The sequence below is a fragment of the Melospiza georgiana genome, chromosome 3 (assembly GCF_028018845.1).
Source record: "Melospiza georgiana isolate bMelGeo1 chromosome 3, bMelGeo1.pri, whole genome shotgun sequence".
NCBI classification, from domain to species: Eukaryota; Metazoa; Chordata; class Aves; order Passeriformes; family Passerellidae; genus Melospiza; species Melospiza georgiana.
In genome coordinates, this window is record NC_080432.1 from 33,154,812 (window position 1) to 33,179,325 (window position 24,514).

The window sequence follows — 24,514 nt, forward strand, 5'->3', positions numbered from 1 at the left end:
CTGCAAACCAAATATGTTCTAAGATACAGCATAGCTATTGTACTGCAAATAATAATACACACACAAAATTTAAAATTGACAAAGTTGAGCTGAAGATAAATTGCAAGGATTAAATCAATAGAAAGTGTATTCTGATATATTTACATATTTTTACTGTAACTTAACTAACCAATAATAAAGTCATGCTCTGTTTTAATTACTTTTTTCATACCAACTCTGAATGACTGAAATAATCAACATATATCATGAATATAAATGTTTAATTTAACAGTCATTTAATCTTGAAAAAAACAGCTTTGAGGGAGGAAGCTTGTGCAAGTGGTTGTCATAGTAAGAACCTAAATAAAGTGCTACTTTCTCACTCTGGTCTTTTAATTAGGAGTTAAATGAGAAAGAAAAGGCTTCAACAAAATAGGCACTTAACTTGAAAATCCTTTCTTGCTCCATTGTATTTTGTAAAAAAACCTAAGCAAGCTGAGAGGAGAGGTAAGAGATCTTTAAAAGCCATAAAAGTAAAAGCATGAAGGAGAGCTGTGAATGAAATATTTGCTAGAGATGGGATTGCTGAATCAACACTGACCAGTGCACTTCATCATAATTATCAGGACATACTACTGCCAGGGGATTTATAAAAATCCCACTCAGCAAATAATTGCCCTGCTGTTAGGAGATAGTTGGAGTGTTAACACACTGTCACAGTCCAGCGTTTAGTAAGATATTCAACATTCAATTACTCTTGCTGAGAACTAAAAGGAAACATGATCATTTCTCAGCTACTGCAGTTATGCTTCCACATGAATTCCAGTGAACAATCCTGTTAATCCCCAGATATAGTTTCTCTAGCAGGGAAAAGAAATACCCTGAAACATTAATGATTCACAAGGAAATAAATGTTTATATAATGCTGCAAAGACGTCTGTAAAAGAGAAGGAATTTTAAATTTCTAAATAACTAGTTTTTTACAGACTTTCAGAATATTTCATATTTAGTGAAAATAAAATGCCAAGACTTTATATGAGATTTGTTTTAGAAAGAATATCTATAAAAAATCTGTAAACACTGTTCTAGCAACAAGTAAAAGACTATGTCCATGAATTCAAATTTGAAACATCAAAATATTTAAGCTTCAATATAATGTATTCTACTAGCAACAATCTGCAATTCTTTAACTAATGTGAACAGAGTTTTGTATTAACAATTAATAAACACATTGTAAAGTTTATGCAGATGTTGGAAAAATATGGTTTAACATTTTGGTTTGAGATAAAACTTCTTTACCATGCCTGACAAATGGAAGAATTTCACCCAGCTTTATAAATGTAGGTTCAGTTCTCACTGAGCTAATGCTACTCCTCAGGCCTGATCCTCTAATCCCTGAAAAATATACTCTCAGGAATTTCATCTAAATAAGAACCAGAGGACCTAGCCTGTTATTGCACCTAAGGTATTTTACCTTTATTTGAGATACTGCTTTTATGAAGAGACCGAAGAATTCATAAATGAGTGATGAGTAGTGTATTTTCTTTCAAGTGGGATTAATTACCTGTCTTCTGCTTAATATATATTCTGTTTAAACAGTGTAATAGAAACATTAATTATTGTTATTCTGCCTTCAGAAAAGCTTGGTTCCGTCCTTTTCATCTGTCAAATGTTTGCTTGATATCAAAATAATAGTGCAGTCACAGTTTAAATGCACTTGTATAAGTAAACCAAGCAGCAATTTTATGGACTGTACAATGAGGTGTTAAGGAAATATTCAAGTCCAGTATCCTGGCCACAGACCATAAAACCAACCTCTAAACATGCAAGGCACTAAGTTCAATTGCAGGAAACAACACTGCAATTGAGTACCCAAACAGGTACCAACTGCTTGGTCATTTAGGCATCAAGACAAAAGAGAAACATAATTTTCATTTACTGCATGAAATATTGTGGCACAATATCCAAAACACAGTAGCCCAGCAGATGCATCCCAAAAATGCATCCACCTTTCATTGATTGTCTCTCTGACTGAGGCTTACTCTGTCAAATCTAATTCTAACACAGGCTCTTGATGACTTGACTACATCAGGGATAATAACTCGAATGAGTGAGTGATGGCATGGGAAACAATACTCTTATGATAAAGACACAATACAGGGACAGCACATTCAAAGTTCTCTTACTGTCTTCTCATTTGACTTCTGATTTCAAAACAAGCAGAAAAACACAATTTAATTGCTGAATGGCTTTATTTTAAAAACAGGAACAGGAAATTTCATTTATTGTTTAAATTTTCTCTTTAAGAAGTGCTATGCTGAATATGGGATAACATACAAATTATAAGAATCTCTGAAAGAAAGCTGCTTCTATAACCACCTTGAGTAAGTGGGAATTAAAGATCTTAGTCTAAAAAATAATCTCTGAAGGTGAATTTATTCTTCTGTGTCTCAATAACTGCCTGTAAACACACAAACAGTATTGAGGCTACAATAATGTATCTTGTGAGAAGTTTTCAGAGCCTTAAAACACATACCTACATGTGTGATATTACTTACATCCTTAAAATTATAATTCCATCCATTGTCACAATGGATTTTTTTTCTACAAAAAAATCTACTTGCAATTCACTCCTTTTCTAACTGGATTGAGAAAAAATCCTTATAATTATACCACTTAGACTCTTCTAATTTGTAACATCAGAAGTTACCTGCAACATATCAGAAGAGAGGAGAAGCTCTTTGTATCAGGTAAAGATGGAAATCATATGGAGATTTCCTTTGTCAAGGACATAATTGCTAAATAGAGAATTGTTTTACTTCTCAAAACTGCATAGGTGCAACCAAAACAATGTAACATTCTTTTCCTTGTGCCTTATGTCTCTTGCATTGTGCTTACATGTGAGTATTCCCTCACAGACATATATGCTGACAGACTTATTAAACAGTAAATCTGTGGAATTAAGCAATGAGTAAAAACTCAGAATGTGGCAGAATGTTTAACAAAGCAGCCTGCAATCAGACCAATAAACAATGAGGGGAAGGTTTAATGAATAGTATTGTATAGGGAAAGAATAATCAAGGAACAGAAGCATGTTAGCCTGATTACTAAAGGTAGTCAGAAATTAGTAGATAAGACTGAAATAATCAGAAAAAAAACCCAAAGATGAGGACTTTATTAAAAGATTGCTGAAATGGAAAAAGTGAAAACAAAGCAAACAACAGATAGAGGGAGATGTACAGTGTTTGTGATGTCCTTTGCAGGACAGACACAATTCCCAAATTAACAGTATATATTAGATACTAAACAAAAGCATGGAATATTGAATAAACAGTGGAAGCAATGAAAGAACTTTACCATTATGCTACTCTGTTGCCTAAGAGCTGAAAAACAAAAGAACTGCTGTGTGCATCACTCATCTTGAAGTCTCATTAAAGCAAGGATACCATCAGCGCCACTTCTTAATCAACAGGAAGGTTTGCTGTTGAGACATGCATGGTATTTTATCTTCATGACTTCTCCCACGCCATTCCTAACCTCTCTCTTATGCAATTATCTCTTACTTAGCATGTACTTCTCCTAATATAACAGGAGAAAAAATTACCTGAGCAAGACCATAGCTCATACCAACTTGGTTAAATACCAGATGAACTACTATGCATCAACAAAATTTACACCAGTAACTATTTCAAGAATGTCAGTGGAGTCCATCATTTCTGAATGTAGCTTTGTGAACTATTTAGCTGATGTTGTGCTGCACTGTGATTTCCTTGCAGTATAGATTCTTAAATGCTTTTACTAGATTTTACCATATCCTACAAACAGCCAGCATTCAATATATAACTCATTCTTACCGGCTTTCTGACCCTGCAGCAATCCAACCCTTTTGCCACCCCAATTGACAGTAATACACAAAATGTGGTCATGTTTTTCTAAGACCTCAGCATGTACACTTTTTGATAGATCGCACAGCTTGTCCTTTAAACTCTGCCATTAATCCTACCCACAGGAATTGAGTACAAAGTTTGTTGTCTAGAAAAAATCCACACAAATAGGGATTATGCAATTCAGATACCGAAAAAGACTGTTTGAATGCAGGGACCTTCTAGTTAGTGGATTTTTAAATTACTAAGGCTGAAATGCTCAATGCTATAATACACGGTAGATACAGAGATGTCACTTTGCTAAAATATCAAGCTTTGTGTGATATGGCTAGTAACAAGCTCTTCAGAAGAATCTCAGAAATATTGCCATATCTACTGGGACAAATCTTTTAAAACTAGGTTTTCATAGGATCAATCAGAAAACAACACTCAAACTTTACATTTTATTGTGTATTAAGCTCTTTCTAACGAGAGATTAATTTTTTGTGCAAGCTCTCATTTCTTTGAACAGTTAACCAGTTACGAAAAAAACTGAAATTATTTTATAGCAGGAAGCCTTTAGGAAAAATAGAGTTTACAATACCATCACAGATAATGTTTGAAAGTTCATTCATGGACTATCTTTAAGGAATAGGAAGCGAGTATCTTGTTTTCTAGGTAGTGAGACAAAAGGAGAAATTATTGAGTTCTGTTGGAAATATTTTCACTTACCACTTGTGCTAGGCTGAGACTTCAGAGAAGAGTGAATGGGAGGGAAGTACTTTTCACTGACACTGGGAAGAAATACATCTGAAATAGTTCACATCCTTGCATTTTGCATAGGAAATAGGTTATGGCATCAGCAGACAGCACTTCTTCCATCCTCTAAACACAGTTACCCATTTCTGGGCAAGAAAATTACCACACTTACAATCTTAGTTTTGGCTTTGACTGTACTTGTCCTCCCTAGAGAGATAACCACTATTTCCTGGAGAACAAAAATGTCTGAAAAGAATATGAGCAAAATTGGAAAATCTATGGAAGCTAAAATGTTTGTCACTAAATTATTTTGGCTGTGGGAGCACCAAATAGATTCTGAAGGTGTATTTTGGCTTTCAGCTCTTTCCCTCTTTTTTATGCCACCATGATAGTGTGTTGAGTAGCAGAATTACAGTTCTGTGTTCTCAAGATTAGTTATCCCAAAGGGCAAGAGCTGGACTCAGATTCTAAGAGAACAAGAGATTTTTGATTGTGCAAATCACTTAAAGGTCATTTTTGGAATTTTTGGAATTCAGGTACAATGTCTTTCAGAATCACAAACAGCTCAGTTTCTGTCTTCTTTCAGTTTACCTTACTTTGTCCTTTTTCTGAGAGAAATGTTAAGCAACACGAACTGAGATCCCTTCCAAGTGAACTGAGATGGTGTGGACAGTGCCCCATGAGGTACAAGATTGTAATGATTTTCCTGGAGTGAATGCCTGTGAATAGACTGATACATCTGGCTTTCAATGGGAAGTGAATACATGAGGAAAGCTTGCTAATTGAACATACCTGTCACAAGTACTGTCAGAAGGATATAATGCAAATTGTGAACCCTTTGGAAATCATATTTTATAAAAACAGAATACTGCAGCATGAAGTGCTTCACATACAACTCCAATTTAAATGTAGCTGCAAGCCTGCCGGAGAACTAAGAAAGCTCATCCTCTTTAATTTAAATAGGATTTTTCATGGTACAAGCTTTGGAAAGTACTCAGAAACATCTGACTACTTGGCAGAGAAATGATGAGTGGATATTAAACACCCATGGATAGGTAGGGATGTTCATTGATTGGGGCACCTAGAATAAAAAAAAAATTGACTATTTTAGTTCATCTTCAAGATGTATTAGTACTTATAATGAATGATAATTTCATCCCCTGAATGTTTTAGAGACAGGATAATAAAATTACAACAGTAAAGAGGGAGGAAATAAAATGTAAAAGGTAAGAGCTAATTCATTCTTCATGCTAGCTCAGTCCTTGGCCTTTCCTGAACAGACACTGCCAATAGTAACAAATTATGTATAATCATTTTGTGATGTGGACTGTTCACTCGAGACTAAGCTCAAATGACCAAACTTGCAGCCTTGTCTCTTAAACTGTGGATCTAGAGATCAAAGGCTAGGGCTTTATCCACTGAGTCCTCACCCTCATAAGAATAAAACTGCCAGCTGTCCAGAGACAGAGTGGATGTCAAACAGTGTCATTTCAGACCAATTGTTTTTCAAGTTCTTACAGGACAGCACATTAGGTTAGAGGCATATTAATCAGTTGTGTCTCCTGAATATTCATTAACCTGCTCCATGAAGGATTTTGTGGCCTTTTTTCTTTCTCACTTAGAACATGAGACATTTAGACCTGAATAAGTGCAGTAACTTCAGCAGAATTAACTCCTGATTTCCAGTAATGTGAAAAGAGGACAAAGGCAGTCAGCATAATGCTTATGAATTGCCATCTCTGTTGACAGGAAAAATTCAATATATGACTACTTTGGCATTGAATAGAATTTGAATTTAAAATATTTTACTCTAGGAACTGACAAATGCTAAAAAATATGGAAACAATTGATAAAACTGATATTTTGAGTTCTACAATAAATACAGAAAATCAAAATGAAACTGTTCTTAAAAACAAAGGAGATTTATATTCAAAATCCCTAACACAGAATCCAGAGAAGTTTGCTGAATGGTTCCCCTTAAGCTAAAATGGAATTGCTTGTGGAGGTACACAGAGAGAGTAAAAATGGAAAATTTTGGTTCTCATTGCTGATATTAGAACTTTTCACTGTTACTCCCTTGGAAGTAACTCATAGCAAACATTTCCTTCTTCCTCACAGAACATTATTCTTAAGGTCGGGGTTTGGGGCTTTTTTTAAATGTTTTATATAGTGCTAAACTATTAAAGGGGTACTTTCTCACATATTTATATCTCCCTGGAAAGGATCATCTCGGTCAAGACTAGTTTCATTCAAAATACTTTCTTATTTTACAGCATCAGCTATCATATCCTTACAAGTAATTCTTTACAAAGCATTATTTCAATGGCAATAAATGTGGGCCAGTATCAGCCACATACTACCCCTGACTCAACACACTGATGGTGACACACTCAAGCAGGCACTGAAAACCAAACTACTGTGATCCAAAAAGAGAACTCGTGTCTTGCCGCTAAAAGGAATGCCATGGTTTCTAAAACTTCTACAATGAAAAGGGCCTAGTATTACACATGGACTTTGTTGTTCCCTTGCAGGTCTAAATTACCAGGATCTTATGAGCAGTATCTGTTCACAAACTGCCCAAGGACATCAGGAAAAACTGTCACCTTGCTAAAGAGGGCTAAAAAGTGATGGACTTAAGTGTTGCTCAGAGTGGCAGAGGCAATCCCCAGAACCAGATGAAATTGTGGAGACAGAATAAAGCACTTCACAGTTGCATATTCTCCTGTGGCAGAATATCAGAGACAGCAAAGCTGTGAAATGAACATACATGAGCAAAACAACACTGCAAGCAGAATGAATGAACCTGATCTTCCAAGGAAGCACAACTTCAGAGCTAGTGTTAGCGCCAGATTTCTTAACCCACTCTCCCTGTCTAGGTTATTCCTTCTCTTGGTATTAGGAGAGGCAGGAATTGAAGGAATATGGAGGCAAAAAAAAAAAGCAGCTAAATATTACAAAAATAGAAAGTTGCACAGCTAAGAACTACAAGTCCTTCAACTACTGTTCCCTGTAAACTGAGAGAGTACTCTTGACAGTAATTATATTGCCCCATTGCTCCATCTTATTTCTCTACCCTAGGCCGTACTGTTGGCCACTGTCAAAAATAGGATGCTTGGCAGAAAAGCCTTAAGTCTGATCCAGTCAGGTCTTCTAATTGGGCCAAGAGAAAGAAGATGCTATACAAAAGTCGAGAGTAGACATACACACATAACAGCATGATTAATTTTCTAAGGTCTCAATAGTTAAAGCATTCAGACAGAACAGAAGCTCCCAGAGAATGGAGGAGCAGCATTAGCTCATCTACTCTCAGCATGATTTATCACAGAGCAGGAGGTGCAGCATTAGAAGAAAGGCTGTGACTCAGTCTACCAGCCACAGCAATGATAAGCTTAAGCGATGCATGTATAACATCCCACTATGAACAATGTACAAGTATGTTCTTCAATTGTGTGACAAAACTTTCAAGTTTTTGCAGATCAAAAGAAATTTGGCTTCCTGGACTAATTGTACACTTATTTTGTGTGACAAAAAGTAATTGTGTTTATCTGTTTAGAAACAAAAGAAAAGAGAAAAGAGAATTAAAACTCTTTTACATCACCAGTACTGTTTGCTATACAGTAAAAAACTATAAAGGGGAAAACTCTGTTGCTCTGCTGATTCTCCAATCCTCTCCTAAGTGACAGGAGAAAATGTAATAGCAGAAGGCCTTTTCAGCTGTGGCACTTGGAACACAGTTTCCACAGGGCTCTTCTCCTGAACTCAGTACTTCACAGGACACAACTTCTGCTCCGTATTTCAGTTACCTCTGGCTTCTGCTCCCCGTCCCACTGTGGACTTGCAGGTGCTGATGCACCTGCTGCCACTCACAGAATCACCTCAGCATCACCTCAGCTTGCTCTGTCAGCAGATACTGAAAACAACACAGGTCTGCATGCTAGCTTGATACTGGATCTCTGGATTCAGACTGTCATACTCCTGACTCTCATCACATTGTAAGACAAAAACCAACTTCAAAATTTCTTGAAAGGCTGAAAATATCAATGACAGGAATCATGCAACCACATATTTCAACACAAGTGGGCTCTTCATCCCCATTTCTGCAAAGTGCCATGAATGTATTCAGTGCTTTTCTCTGTCATTGACTTTAAAGGTCATTTGTCAGCACTTGGCAGGGGATGGCCCTCACTACAAATGTTGGCCTTGAAAATATGACAAAGAGCAGAAGTAAGAACCTGTTCAATTATAGTGAAGGTTGTTAATACAGAAAAAGGAACTACAAGGATATAGAATAATAATCTGCATAGGTAAACATGTTTATAATGGAAAACCACATTTAATAAGTAGTTTATTTATTAATGACATATAATAAGTAGTTAATTTATTAATGAGTTTGGAAAAAAAAAGGGATCATTACCACTGTAGTGGAAATAGCATACTGTGATTCTGGACTAATAAGAAAAACTTAATTATTTTAGGTTTCATGTGTCAATAAGAAATCACAATTCAGTTCATGATAAAACAGGTAAAAATTATGAAAACAAATTTTTTTACTGGTAGGAAATTATGAGATATATTCTTAACAAAGACTTTTTTTATTATGTTCATCATAAAGTCAAAATTTATCAGCCTGATAAGGTAAAAAACACATAAGAAAAGGATTGAGTTATACAAAAAACTTAAAACCAGAAATACAGAGAATCCTATTTTTAAAATTGAATTTGGTTTGGAAGTCACAACGTTGTCACCACATAGAATTATTCCTTGCTCTATTTTACATAGGAATCTCTTGCACTAAGCAACCCGAAAGTGGGTTTTCTTTAGAAAGTAACAGTTTATGAAAGAAATAAATTCTTGAATAACAACTCATGAAAAGGACAAAACACTAAATTAATCATAGGCCATGCTATTGCATCCACACCAGACATCCCTGTACATTCCTGACATTCACATTCTTCAGCTTTACTTCTTGAAAGTAAAACAATGTTAGCAATTAGGAATGGGCACACCTTGTATATAGATAAAGATATAGACATAGATATAGATGAAGATATAGATATAGATATACAGATATATAAACATACTTCTGAGATGTTGTTGTGGGCTTCAGCTTGGGAGAGAAGAATGAAAATTGACATGGCTTTCTTAACAAAAATTGAGGAGCAACAACTCCTTAATTATTTTCTGTCAATAAGTAAACGCCCTTTTCTCACCCTTTTTGCCTCTATTAAAACAAGAATATTCCAAACTATAAGACATATTTGAAACAATTATTGCAAATAGAGATTTTTTCAATGCTGTCTATATAACCTGCCTGAACACCTGCAGCCTTGATGCATGAGGAGGCTCAGCTCCATCACTGAATCTCAGTGCATATGGCAGGAAGGGGAGGGGAAGCAAACTTTGGTAAGCCATCTCTATAGCTTACTGGGCTTTAGGGAATGCATGACTACAATAAATCCAGCTTATCAATGTCCTCTTTTCATTTGCTATGTATCCTGCTTACAAATGATATGTTTTCTTAACTCACTCAAAAGTGTTGACTTTTGCTGCCTGTTTCTACTGAGATGTGAATGGTCCTTGCTCAGTAATCCAATTAACTGTTCTTCAAAAGCAGCAAGATGTAGCTATAGCTAGGTCAGAAGACCAGACATTTAGAGAGCAAAATGTCAGGCACGAAGCATCAAACCAGTAAATTCTGCATGAAAATAATTTGCCCTGTATCTTATCAAGATATCAAATTCTACAACTATGTGGACTTCTGGAATACAGACTTTATAGTAAGTAGTTAAGTTCAAATATATCTTTGATGATTTTCAAGTTGTCTGTAGGTTTCACATTGATGTACATTTACTTATGTTTTGAAATACTACCTGCAAAAGAAGACAGCTCTTGGAGTGCAGTTCTCTCATAAAGAAAAACTTCTGTGCGCTCTGAGTCTCAGTATGCACAAACCTTCTCAGCAAGCAATACCAAGAATTTTTTTGTTCTGCTAGCTGAATTCTAATTCTGTCAAATTAGTAACCAAAATTCATCAGACCATAAGAGTTACTGCTGCCCTCTACCAGCAGTCCTCCATGGCTGAAATGAGGACTGCCATTCCTTTAAAAGTGTTACAGCTTGCTAAGCCTGTATCATTGAAGGTGAACTGAGCTTACTAAAATCTTACTAGACCACAAGTCACTCCAGGTCTCCAACCTGACAATTTTTGTACTCCAGGTAAGCATATTAAATGCATGTGTTTATATAAATTGCACTGTTCAAAATAAGAATTCTCAATTTTCTACAGTTTAAAACAATATAAAACACTGTGCAGGTTATTCTCAATATCCTAGATCTACATGTGGAAAAATAAATTATAGTGAGCTAATTTCAGTCATTAACTAGCTTCCTTGTCTAATAGCCATTAAGAAAACTTTTTATGCTATTTTTTAATTATATTATGCTATGCCTTAAAAACAAACAAAACTTAAATATAATTTACACATCAAGTTTTCATAACTGAGATCTAGTTAATCAAACCACATTTCTATCTACAGAATATATCACAAATAATTCCCAAACAGAAGGGAAGACTAAATATTTTGTCATTAAGTGTAATAGTATTTTCCTGCATTCTTTAGGATTAACAGTTGTTAAACACAGATTATGATTAACAACTTTAAAAAAAGCAAGCATTAAGTTCATACTAATATTTCATGTTAATTTCATATCTGTACAAAGAACAATCAGCCACCAAACACTTATGGAGACAAAATCCTTCTGTGAAAGTTTACAAGAGGGGACAAAAAAAAAGGCAAACCCACAAGCTTTATCAATCATATCAAATTCATATTAGATATATCTACTGGTATGTTTACCTGTCTGTTTAAAGCAGCTTCCATAAGAAAGTTTGGAATAATATACCAGTAATACTGAGACAAAATGAATTAATAATAATATTTAAGATGTATTAGACTTTTTTGAGTGAAAACAATCATGCTAAATAAGCTGATTCAGGGAGTAATAAGAAAAGCTTTAACTGAAAACCCACATTTACAATCTCTCCTAAAAACAAGCAGAACACTGCACCAACCTAAGCATTAGCTCAATTAAAAAAGGGGGAAAAAATGAAATCCCTTCTCAGCTTAATAACTTGTTAGTTCTTGACAAGTGCAACAACACAACAATAAGCCAGTCAAAATGAGTTTCTAAAGCGAGGTTATGCCCTTCATGTTGTGTTATCACAGTGGCAGATCAAACTGCTGACTTGGACTCTTTCTGCCAGCAGTGCTGATGCTGCCTCTATGAGCTACTGTCACAGAATAGTCATGGTACCTGCTCTTGCCTATAGAAAAGCACTAAATTGAACTCGAAGTAGTGTCTTTGTGATATCTTTTCAACAAGTCATGTCCCATTCAGCCTGCTAGTTTATCTCTGTCAGGCTGGGGGCCCAAGTGGTTTGCATGAGCTGTCAGGGACAGGTCTACCAACCTGCTTAGTGCTAAGGAGGTAATGCATCTTTCGGGCTTGGTATTTCTTTTCCTTTTCTTTCTTTTCCAGGTCTTTCATTTTCTCTTCATTTTCTTTCATATCTGCAAATTCTTGAAGTTCATACCTGTAATACAATAAGTCTGCTAACTATATTATAACAACAAAAGACATGCTAGTCTTTTATTTTACTTTAACCCTTTCATAGCTTCACAGTGTTTTGTTCTTATATATTGGCAGTATACTGACACCACTGGAATGTAAAATTACTGTTCTTTCAGTTCCACGGCAGTAGGATATTACGTGGATACAACTAAGAAGAAACAGGATTAAAAGGATCAAAATTAGGAGCAGTATATAGGTTCACATTGCTTACAGCTTGATGAAATAGTATTCATGTAAGTCCTTTATTTGCCTTTAAGTGTCATCTTACTTTGAATTTCTCTAAGTGGAAGCTATTATAATATGAATATGGGTTGTTCACTTACGTTTCAACTAGTGCCTTGCAACACCTCCTGATCTGCAGACAGGGGAGATTTTATGGAATGGGAGAGGATAGCAGACATGGGATAGGAGATGATATTCACTCCTGGATCCTTGAGTAAGGCTGAGAAAAAATGGCACAGAGTAAAACGGGATGGGAACCTTTCATGTACTCAATGTCCTTAGGAGGAGTTTCCATGGCATTGGGCTCCTTGCACAGGTAATTTCTGCTCTGGTTTGATGGGAGCTGTAGAGGCCACCACAAGAGCCAGGAACTGAACTGCTTCATGAAGCCCTTCACAACAGAGGTGTGCAAACACACAGAGCCGTCTGAATGTGTGAGTCTGTGCAGAAAACCCATTCAACATGAAAGAAATATGGAACTATACCCAACACTAGGTTTCAAAGAATGGAGAAAATTCATTATTTCAACTGAATGTTTACAGGAAAACTTGACCAGAGAATGGGCATAGATTTCCAAATCGATGGTGTTTGTTTTTTTTTTTTTTTCACAGAGCCAGGCTTGCCATAAATTATGCAAACAGCAGAGTGAATTAATGTTCTATAAGAAACAAAATTCTGTGCTATTGTGCACAGTGCACGTGTATAGCATTTTGTGACCCAGTTAAAAAGGGTTAGTTTGATTAACATTTGTTAATTTTGTTATTACAAAATGGCTAGTTCAAATTAACCTGTGTGCCAAAGAAACCAAGCATATTTAGTCAAGCATTTAGATTGCTAAAAGGCTTAATTAGGTGAGTAAATTCTAGTCTCTGTTTTCTAGTGTGTGTATATACAATAAAATAAAAAGAAAAAACATTATTCACATAACTAAATATTCATAATTAAAATATTCCAGCAAAACAAATTATTTAGAAGTCCACATTAATAGTCTCAGTTGTTTCAATGAGTACCAAATAAGATACTGGGAGGATATGGGTCAAATCACGTCAAAATATGCACATGGGCAAGTTTGCTGATATGAATGATCCCATGTAAAAGTAATATTGCACCCAAAAGTCTTTTTTTAAGATTGTACTCAGACTTACTCTTAGTATTTTAGTTATCTTTAAATTAGTTCATCAAAATATATGAAAGAGCAATAACTGGTTTACAAATATGAACACTTTGAAATCACATTCTTAAATAATAACTGGTTTACAAATATGAACACTTTGAAATCACATTCTTAAATACAAGTTGCAGTGTAGAACTTATATTCGTTTCATGCTATCTTTCAAGATTTTATCAATTAAAATAAGTAAAATATTAAGTAATTGAACATTTTATTTCAATTGTGAAAGAAAAATAGAATTAAAAGGAAATACAGATCAGAAAAGATGCACAGGTATTTTTGAATCTCTGAAAATATTTTTTGTAGCAGTTTACTGTTAAAGGCTGCTAATACAATATTTCATACAAGGTTACTTATGAAGCACACTGACGTTTAAAAATCACCATGCTATGCTTTTGCAGCAGTGTAATTTTTTTCCAACATAAGATTAAATTGCAAAATAAATGAATTACTTAGAGTGGCATGGCCCCCATTTTGCCACCCTTCTCTTGAAAATTGCTTATTAATATGAAAAAAGAAGTTGGAAAATAGCCTGTTTTACTTTATGCATAGCGTTCTGGGGCCTCAAAGCCTGCAGAGCCGGAGTAGCTGCACATTTTAGATTGTGTTGGCAAGCAGGGACGATGACCTTTCTGACCTGCATCTCAAGGCTATTATTAATCGCTAAGTAACCTGGTAAAGCCAAACAAATTTGTTTCCATTGAAAGGATCTCTATCTGTGTCTGAGAATTTGTGCTGTACCAAACAAACCTCATTAACTGTGTCCATTTTTGACAAAGAACTAGGAGTTGGAGAGATTGGTGACCTTTCTTTGTCCTCGAGGTACAGATTTCAGAGTCACTACATGTAGGTACATAAGCATTTTTTACTAGGAAACTCTTTGTTCTATATCCATCAATCACAAACAAATGAATAAATAGACAATACATATGGTATCAACATTGTTCTTTTATGCCTCTTTACCTTCAATGTCAGAGTGTATGATCTGTGGTTTACATATTTAATACTATTCCTTTTTGATTAAAGAGCCTTCTATTCAGCTTTAGTACCCCTATCTACAACTAGTGAAATAATAATCAACATTCTTATATACTGAGGTACTTCTTCCTAACAGTGAATATGGAAGCTTTTTGATTTAGAACACAACTGGTGATAAAAACCCACAAATAATGTCAAAGATATAGATTTGTATTGCAGAAATAATGATAATGGGATGCAAAATGTTTCCCGTTGTCATCAGTGGGAATTTATCAGATTGCTTTGAATGAATTATTAATAATCATTACTTGCTCTAATTAAATGAAGTCTAAAATACCTGTTGAAGTTCCATGTAATTCATGATCTTTTTAGACAGCACTTTCACGATGATCATTCCTGAATATCACATATCCTCAGTAATATTTGTACCATAATCCATGTAAAAGTCTGAGATTTTTTAAGCAGTTACAAATAATTTTCAGCATACTTTTGCAGCAGACACATTTTGTCAGTTGTTCTAAAATATCTCTATCAGGCACTATACTGCCTTGTACAGTTGTACAGAACATGCAGACGATTCTGTCACAGGGATAATAGCTCCCAGGATGATTCCCTCCTGAGAGGCAGTACAAAATAAGTGGTATGTAGCAGTTCAAACATTGCCTGTCTAGAAACATAGATGTTTTAGCATAAATATAGTTTCAAGCCATTTGAACCTGAAACTTTCAATTCTTTTACCATACTTTCAAGCATTTGAAAAGGAGCAACAAAAGCAAAGAATCTAAAGCAGTTAGATATGAATATACTATTTCACACATTAGCAGATTAATACTAACATGTCATGCACTGTGCAGGGGTTTCACTGTTGCCATACAGAAAATGTGTAGAAGTGATTCTAATGTAAACTTAACCTTCCAAATACAGCTAGAGTTCCACATAGCTTACATGGAAATGTGTTCATTGGGAAGTTTCATGCTTGGCGTCTTCTACACATATGCCTCCCCAGAGAAAATAAATCCAAGTTCTATTAAAGTCTATAGGAAATCATTGGAAATTAAATGATTTTTGGATTAAATCAGCACATTTCCTGCCAGTCTTCTCTTTGTTTGCAAATATGATGGGTTCATTGAGCAATATTTTCTTGGGATATAGGGATATCATCTCTGTGACATGAATACTAGCTGTTATGCATAACACTGTGGATTCTGGACCAATTTTGCATAAGGATGAACCTTTCTTGGTTCATGGTGAAGTGGGAAAAGGCAAATTGTTTGACCTGCTTTTTTAAAGCTTCAATAAATTTTGCAGGAGAAAAAGAGTTCTGTAACTGCAAAACATGTTTTAGGGTATTTGATCATCTTGTTCTATTTTTGCAAGCAATCTGTCTGTTGCATAGTTCATAATTGCATACTTTTCCAGCAGTACTGGAAAAGTGCTGCTTATTAAAAAACTCAAAAAGTGGGTAATTATTTTAGCACATGATCTTCTCTTTATCTTAAAGCCTATCTCAATATATTTACAGCATCTATTGCATCTTCCTACAAACCTGGCTTTCCATTTACGTTTAGTCCAATCAGGCTTTTTTCCACATATATTTTTATGGAACAGCTTTGTAGGAGAATTACGTGGATATTTTAACAAATGCAATGTTTTATCACGGTCCGAAAATTATTAAAGAAATCAGAAGAATATCAATGTTTACTACAGTAAATTGAGGATGCATTTTTTTACCAAAAACATGAACATAGTGGCTAACACAAAGTGTATTGTCCTTGTCATAGGGAATGTTTCATGCTTTTGAAAATAGGGATAGGATTATCAACACATGTGCTCAAAATACAAAATTAAAAATGATCTTGTGTAACAAATCTGTTAAGTACCTACTGAATTGTTAATGATAAAATTACTTGCTCTATATAGTTCGAAAATAAAAAAAAAATCATCTGACAAGGTAACTTATTGTTATTCTGACTCTTCATTATGCAGTAGGCAATGGTGTTGGTTCCTGCTATGAGATGCAAATTCAGTTGACAGTGCTCCTGCTGTCTGTATAAAGGTTAAGAATACACATATAATATTGTTCCTGGCACTTTTGGAAAGGTCTTCAAGTGATGATTTCAGTAGTATACAGATTTTAATAATTCTGCATGGAACTTCATCAGTTTAGAAATTCACATTGGCCTATATTTATTAAGTTTATTGCATTCTGTTTGCATTTGGCATTCTGTAGTCCTTTGGCCAAATAATATTACAAAATTATTATATTAACTAAAGGAAAGGGCATCCCATAAAAACTAATAATCAGTATAGTTGCCTAGAGTATCCAGAAAAAGTATTAAGTTACTGTGATTTTAAACAGTTCAGACACCAAATCATAAAATTCCTGCAACAGAAGCAGTAGGCAACCTTAGCATACAAGGAGATAACCTAAATGTATTTAATCTTCCTGACTATATATCATTCTCCCTGCTCAAATACAGAATATGGAAGGTAAAATAAAATTAGTGAGACAATAATTTTTAGTATACCACTGCATGCCATTGGATTTAACGTCATATTGGTGTAGGTGAGAATGGAATATAACCTGCCATGATAATATTGTTTGACTTAATCAATTAAATTTAGGAAAACAATGAAATATATCTACAGATCAGCCTAGGATGTAAAAATAGTTTAGAGAACTCTGTACCTTGAAGGCAAAATTTTAACAGAATACACATACTACACACTTACGTTAGCTAGGTACCATCAGTCAGCTTGCTCATCCTCAACATTTTTCTCATGTTTTAAATGAACCCCTTAGATTTAGCAAGCAAAACAGGTAACTCTCTTGTCCTCTCTACCATGATGTATAGTCCTGTGTATATCCTGACAGAACTCCTTGACCAATATATTTGATCTCAAGTTGCAGTTTGATAGATGTTCAGAGCAGCAGTGAATTATTAGTGGTACAAGGTATCTTACTGCCTATGAGATCTACCACAAATAGATGTCCAAAATTCTTACTAATTTTAAATCTGAATGTTTACATGAATTTATTCAACAAATTATTCCTGACACTCTTTTCAAGCTCTGGATGAATATTATTGCTCTGCAGTGGATGGTCCTGCAGTGCAGGGACTGTTAATATGAAAAGGGACTCCTTAATACGAAAAAATTAAAATAAATAAAGCCAATGTGTAGACATATGAAAACATCCTGTATCTCCTATTAATATTAATTTTACAGAAAGAAATTCATAACACCTTAAAATGCCATTATAATTAGTGCATAGTAGCACATCATCTGTCCATCTCCCCTAGTCACATAGTGTACAGTGCCAAAGGATTAAGTGACACACCAGTTCCACTGTCAAGGTCCACAGTGGTCAATACACAACGTCGGAAATGTGATGAACGTGGTGGTGAAGGGCACAGAGTGAATGAATGCCTTGTGCAGATCAGGAGATCAGGGCACAGCATGTACCAGGCGATAGGGAACAGACGGATGCATCTTTCTTATCCCTCCAATTTCCACGGCTGCACAGTTACTCAAGAGAGTGCAACAGCCTTTCAAGCCACTGATTGCACAGGCAGCTTACAACTAAAACCAGACTGTTTTCCTAACCCACTATGCAGAATCTTCTAATTAAGGTTTCAATAACTACAGAGTTTCTTCCTCACCTGTACTAAAAACCTAAATTGTTTCATATAAAGTCTCTTAAGATTATCCTATTTCCCCAAAATGTGCAAACTTCTTGGTTTAAATGCTTTTCCCTTGTGTATATATATCCTTAAGGCAAATTTACTTTACCCTCATTGGCAGCAGAAAATGCTGTGAAGTTAAAAAAATTTTTGTAAAAGGTCCACTCTAAACAATGATTTTTCAGCTTAATTATTTCGATTTAACTAAACTGCAAACCCCACCTATTATGGATGTGGCATAAGAGTAACTAATCACCAAAGCTTCTGTTGGCAGAGGAACCAGATCCAAGTATGCTGGTTCAACTTTATTTATGCCCAGGTCTGTACTGAAAAACCTAACAGGAAAAATGTTTTCACTCAATGTCTGTTTGCTATTGACCTCCTAGTGAAAAATCAGCCTGATTGATTAGTTTTAATAGTGAAATTAGTATTTGGTGATTAGCTTAAACAGTGAAATTAGTATTTGAGGGTAACAAAGCCGATCTGGGCCAGAATGGATAACAAAGCCCCAACACAATTTATTCTGACAGCAGTTTAGCAGCAGTGGTCATTTCCTGCACAGTGTCAGTGCTAAGCTGCTAAGAGAGCAGTCATGCTCCTAATTTTTCCTGCAACATATAAAAGAGGATGTCTAACCACAGCCAAATACCATTGGAAGTTTTCTAGTGAATGTCATGTGAAAGTATCTGTTATCTTTTGGCACTGCAAATCCCACAAGACTATATATGCTACCATCTGCACAGTAATAACTAGAGGAAAGCTCACTGCTATGTTTTGCTACAGTTAAGCTGTTCCCAGTACTGGAATGAACTCATTTAAGCTAACTGTTATCTCTCTGCTGCAGTGCAGTACAATGTAGACATATCTGTACTTCTTTTACTTTAATATATGGTACTTGGCAACATTTACAATATTCAACATTATGTGATTTAGAAAGCAAACATGACGTTATAGCTTCTAAAGGTCATCAGCTAAGTTGATTTTCCTTCTCAGAGTATTATGAAACAATTTGACTGAGGTCTACTCACTAACTCACATCCCTCACTTACTTTCACATAAAAGTCTGCATACATTGATAAACAAAATGGTACACTTTGTCTATATTAAAAAGGTTTTACAACAGCAAGACATGGAGAGCTTTTATGTAATGACCTATTACGTATGGCAGAGCAGCAATGCCAAGACTCGCAACTTCACAGTGATTTTTGTGGTACCTCATGGTTTTCTTATTTCATATTCATGGAATGGTGTTACCACTTAAACATCTATGATGTCATTTTTACTGAAGCATAAAACATTATGACAGACACAGTAAATTAATAGTTTTATTACATAGCAATTGTAATCATTTTGGGAGAGATATGACACATTTTTTTTTTAATACAGCAGTACTGCTTGTTAGTATGTGATTTCACAGCAATGGCTTATTGCCAAGCTGAAAATATCAACAAGATCCCAATTTGCAGAAGTGTTAGGAAATCTTATCTCTTACTGTCTTGAAAACTTCAAATTAATCAACACCAGAAAAAAAAATCAAGCATTTTTAGTATGCCGTGCAAGAAATTACACTTGGAATTGAAGTCTGTTCTCTGAAATTTTGGTTCTACCTAATAAAACGAGACTACATTTAATTATAGATTTCAACTTCCAATTATACATGTCTAAAGAGTACATCCAATATATTCTGTAGCCTACACTCAAGCACATAAACTTCTGGTGAGAGTACTAAATCTTTCCTGAGGGGCCAAACACAGTGCTGTAGATGCTTGTGAGGCCTCCCCACCAAGTACAAGTAGGCAAATGAGTGCTGCATGCATTTGGGTGCCATGCAAACTGAAGGAACAAATTGCTTTGATAGTAAACAGTTCATTAATTGGACAAGAATAGAATAGCCTACTTGGAGAAAAGAGGTGGAAAGTACTGCTTTCTTGCAATACTTTGTTTCTTGATTTGGTTTGAAGGTAGCAGGAATTGTGAAGTTCAAGGTAAAACATTGGGACTCAGCTTCAGAGTCAAGGATAAACCAGTTAATGGACTCCTGCAATTATCCCTACAAGGTGAAGAGTCTAAGGAATTTGAAAGGGGTATAATAATAAGTAAAATATTCTCACAGTTTAAGGAAAGTCATGCTCACAATGTGAAGAAATATGACTTTTAAATCAGGAGTCATATATATGAAGAAGCTCTTTCACGTGATAGAAAGCATTCATACAAATGAATGCATAAACTGACAGAAGAAAATATTTTTTTTTATTTCCTAGTCATCATAACTGAGTTCTGATGCTTAATACTTTAAAGGACATTTGAAGGTCTGTGAAAAATGGTGATAAAAATTATTTTAAGCAGAGACAACAGCTTTTACTGATCTCTGTTGTTTATGTCTAGCACACTTTTCAGTCTAGTAGAGCTGAATATAACAAGAAGTAATGGTTCAAAGATAAAATGAAACTGTTTCAGTGGGGAACTATGGGACATACATTGAACACCAAGGGTAATTAACTCCTAGATTAGAATTAAAAGGGCACTTACTAAATTTTGATATATTTTGATGTTCTAAATCAAGACTAGATTGTTCAGTCAAAGCTTAATGGACTTTTTATAGATACTGGTATAAATTGGATATTGAAAGATATCATATTGGTGGTAGATCTGAAGTCAGACAAGATTATCTGATTCCAAATAACATTGTTTTCATTATTACTAGGAAAAAAAACCCCACTTTTTTGTAATTACTCACTACTGTACCAGACTGTAAAAACAGAATACAAATAGTCTTTCTGTTTTCTTCTCTGAGTGACCACTTCAGAGAGTTAACTCTCCTTAGATAACAGAAAAGTCTATAATGATTTAGAGAATCAAAAAACTACTAAGACAGTTTTTTATGCACTTTTTCCCCCCATTTTGGACACTTTTTCTTTAAAACAAAACAAAAATGTGCTCATAAGATACTGTATATTGCTTTTTATCTCATGCAATTCTATGATATCTCATGGGACATTATAGGATACACCAACATAAAGCAAAGGAATGTAATTTTCCACTGTAAAAAAAAAACTGAAATGCCAAAGAAAGATCAACAAGCTTTCACATCCTCAGACAGAAACTAAACCATGAACTTGGAAAAAAAGCAGTGTATAGTCACCACACTTCCAATAACAAAAACCACTGAGATGTGGCTCATTTTAAAGGTCTTCACTGCTGTAGTTTCTATCTCTCTAACATAAATAGGAAATGATAAAGGGAGTCTAATCTCAAAAGCCTTTCACTGCCTACAGCAGTGCCAAAGAATACTTTATTTTGTTTGGCCTTCCTTAACATTCTGATGTCTCGGAGCATTTTGCTGAATTGTGAGTAAAGCTACTTATTTGATAAAGAGTTATGAAGTATGAGAACAGTAACTGGCAACTTTCTAGCAGCACTCAGACACAGGATTTTACATTATGATTAAAAACCAAAATAATGATGTTAGATCAAATAGGCTGTTGTGTGCCAACTAAGGAAAAAACATTCCTGTCTTTTGATTTTGATTTTGGTTTTGGTTTTTTTGTTTTTTGGTGGTTTTTTTGTTTTGGTTTGGTTTGGTTTATGTTTCTTTGGAGGCCTCAAAAATAAGCTACATTATAGCATGCTCTGGAAAATACAAATATGTAAATTAAGTACTCAGTGATGTACCTACAGATAAACTCACATATGAGCTGGAATACTTGGATAGCATAGAGCAAACTTAGTTATATAATTGTATATAAAGTGCTTCTACAAATAAATTAAAGATCCAATTTTCTTATGTAACACCTAAATGAATGCATTTAAATTTTATGCTTCATTATTAAACTGAAAATAGCACAACAAAAAGAACCATCACCTCATTTTAATAACAATAGAACTACTTAAGTGAGTTGAGTTAATGGCACATAATATTTGTCATACTTCTAATGTCCTAAACAGCTAAAGTGACTATGGCACATGAAAATTATTTATATACTTCTTCAGGAGTCTTTAGTCTTCAAGTGGTAGAGCCCTTGCCTGATAACCTCGTATAGCCTGTATATAGATGCCCTGTCATGTCTCTACAATTAGATAAACCACAACTGCTATAATGTAATCAGTTACAACCTGAAAATTATATTTTGAAAATCAAGTTTATTAATATGTAATCTTTAGGTAATCATATTTATCCTCCTAATTTACACAATATTTATGATAGTCTACATGTCCTTGAAATAGGGAACAGGGACACTACACTATGAAAAAGTGGTCTAGCTGCTGGAGTTCATAAATTTTGTTCAGCTTTGGATGAGTTCAAAGAATTGCCATGTAAGAAAAGCCTTACAGAGGGAATTTATCTGATTATGGCAGTAATAATTACCCAGCTGTTTATTGCAGATAGAGAAATAATTCATGTAGGCAATAGGCCGTGGTGGCAATGACACTCCGCATTTAGTAAATATGCAAACTGTTCATTTCTAATTAACCAAGCTAGAGGATGCCCTTATTAAATGTATAAACTAAAAGTGCCTTCCTGACAAGTGATGAATTGTTACATTGCACAAACTCTTGCCACAGAATTACTGGAGTGAACTTGGGGCTTAACTTCATTAAGAGATCTTGTGGGATAGTTAAATGAGGATGGACAGCATAACAAGACCTACCTGACAGTCAATGATATGTTAGAGCTTAATGAAACTGTACCTCTTCCCCTTTTCTACTTATTTTACAGTGAAGATTCTTCAGACAAAACAGAAGACTGTGAAGTCTGTCTCTGTGAGACAGTTAAAAGGCCATGATTAGTCAGTCTTTGTCCACAGAAAATTTTTTATGAGCTGTCAGTAACTCTAACAGATCTCTTACAAAATAAGATATCTACAGCACCTTCAAGGCTCCCAGGTACAGAACTATTGTTATCCTACAATACTGTGTTGTCACACCTGTTTTATTCATCAAAACTAATAACCTACACCACAGACTATTTGGTCCAATGAGTGCACAAAGTGATCTCAGATTTCCTTCAACATATTCAGATTCAAAACCCAAATTTCTTTGGATACAAATGAAACAAATCTGTTGATCCTAATGGTGTATTTAGTGCTATATAAAAATTCAGAGAAAATTCTGCCTTCATGTCATTGAAGACTTCCACTTAAGCAGCAATTTATGTTACTTACAGTGTTCATGTTTACTGCAAAACTTCAACTATTTATACAGAACTAGCTAAAAACATGGTAAAGGCTGCTTCCAGTCCTTGCTCAAAATAGACATGGACAGAATAAATCTCATGAGGGATGTGAGCTGAATCTGTGTTGGAAATTCAGCTTCCTGTGTAAACATAATGGTTCCTACCTTAACCTCTCAGTATTCAGAAAGTGTTTTCCCATGGAGTTAAAACAGGCCATTGACTGCTCTATAACTTTAGACACCTCATTTCCATTTCATTATCAACTCCAAAAGCTCATTTTTTATATCTTACCTATCCTAACAGCAACAGGTTTTTGTCTACAAAAGTACTCCAGGATCCTCAATAAATTGCAGTTTTAAGATTCCTAGAAATCTAGCAGTTATGCCTAAAATCTTCTGGAAAAGCCATGGATGTCCTAAATTATGTGACCTACCAATCCAAATGAATATTTAAACATGAGAAAGCATATTTGGCACTTGTCTCTCTTTCTGAGGCACACAGAGAAAGCTGACAGGGTAACCTTACATCCAGAAAATTCAAATTACAGGTGAGAAAGTGAAAAAGCATAATGTATTTCCTCTCCATATCTTTGAAGACAAGTAAAAAAAGATGGGTTGAAGATAACGTGGTTGATTAAACATAAGTGAAAGACAACATTACAAAAATGAGGGTTCTATTTTTGCAAGAATTCTAAGGAGCTCTCTGAAAGGCTTTGGCACTAATTGAAAATAGACTACAGAATCAATTGCTTCTGCAGTCAATGATGAGGAACACTTTAATTGAATTATAAGACAATATATACATTCTTCAAAACACTTTGACACTTGAGAAAATGGCCAGCTCCTGGACTTGTCACTTCCTTTTTGATTGAAAGGAACTGACAGGTGGAGGCTGAGACAGTTCTCCTCATATTAGTGTGACAAAGAACAATTTATTTCAAGCCCACTCCATGGAAAATAGCTATACCTCAAAAGTTTTAAGAAGCCAAGTACTTGCCATGTTAGAAAATACACTTCAGAAATGGTACTGTAATCTAGAACAAGATAGACAATAT

General features: G+C 34.9%; 1 protein-coding gene across 1 annotated transcript in view; it reads right to left on the bottom strand.

Moving 5' to 3' along the window:
* The window catches only part of SPATA17 (spermatogenesis associated 17), an 87,067-nt gene that overhangs the window by 40,147 nt on the left and 22,406 nt on the right, over nt 1–24,514 (bottom strand). Inside the window, exon 6 of the mRNA XM_058020993.1 lies at nt 12,072–12,195. Coding sequence (XP_057876976.1) covers nt 12,072–12,195 — 124 coding nt within the window. The remainder of the gene's footprint in view (nt 1–12,071; nt 12,196–24,514) is intronic.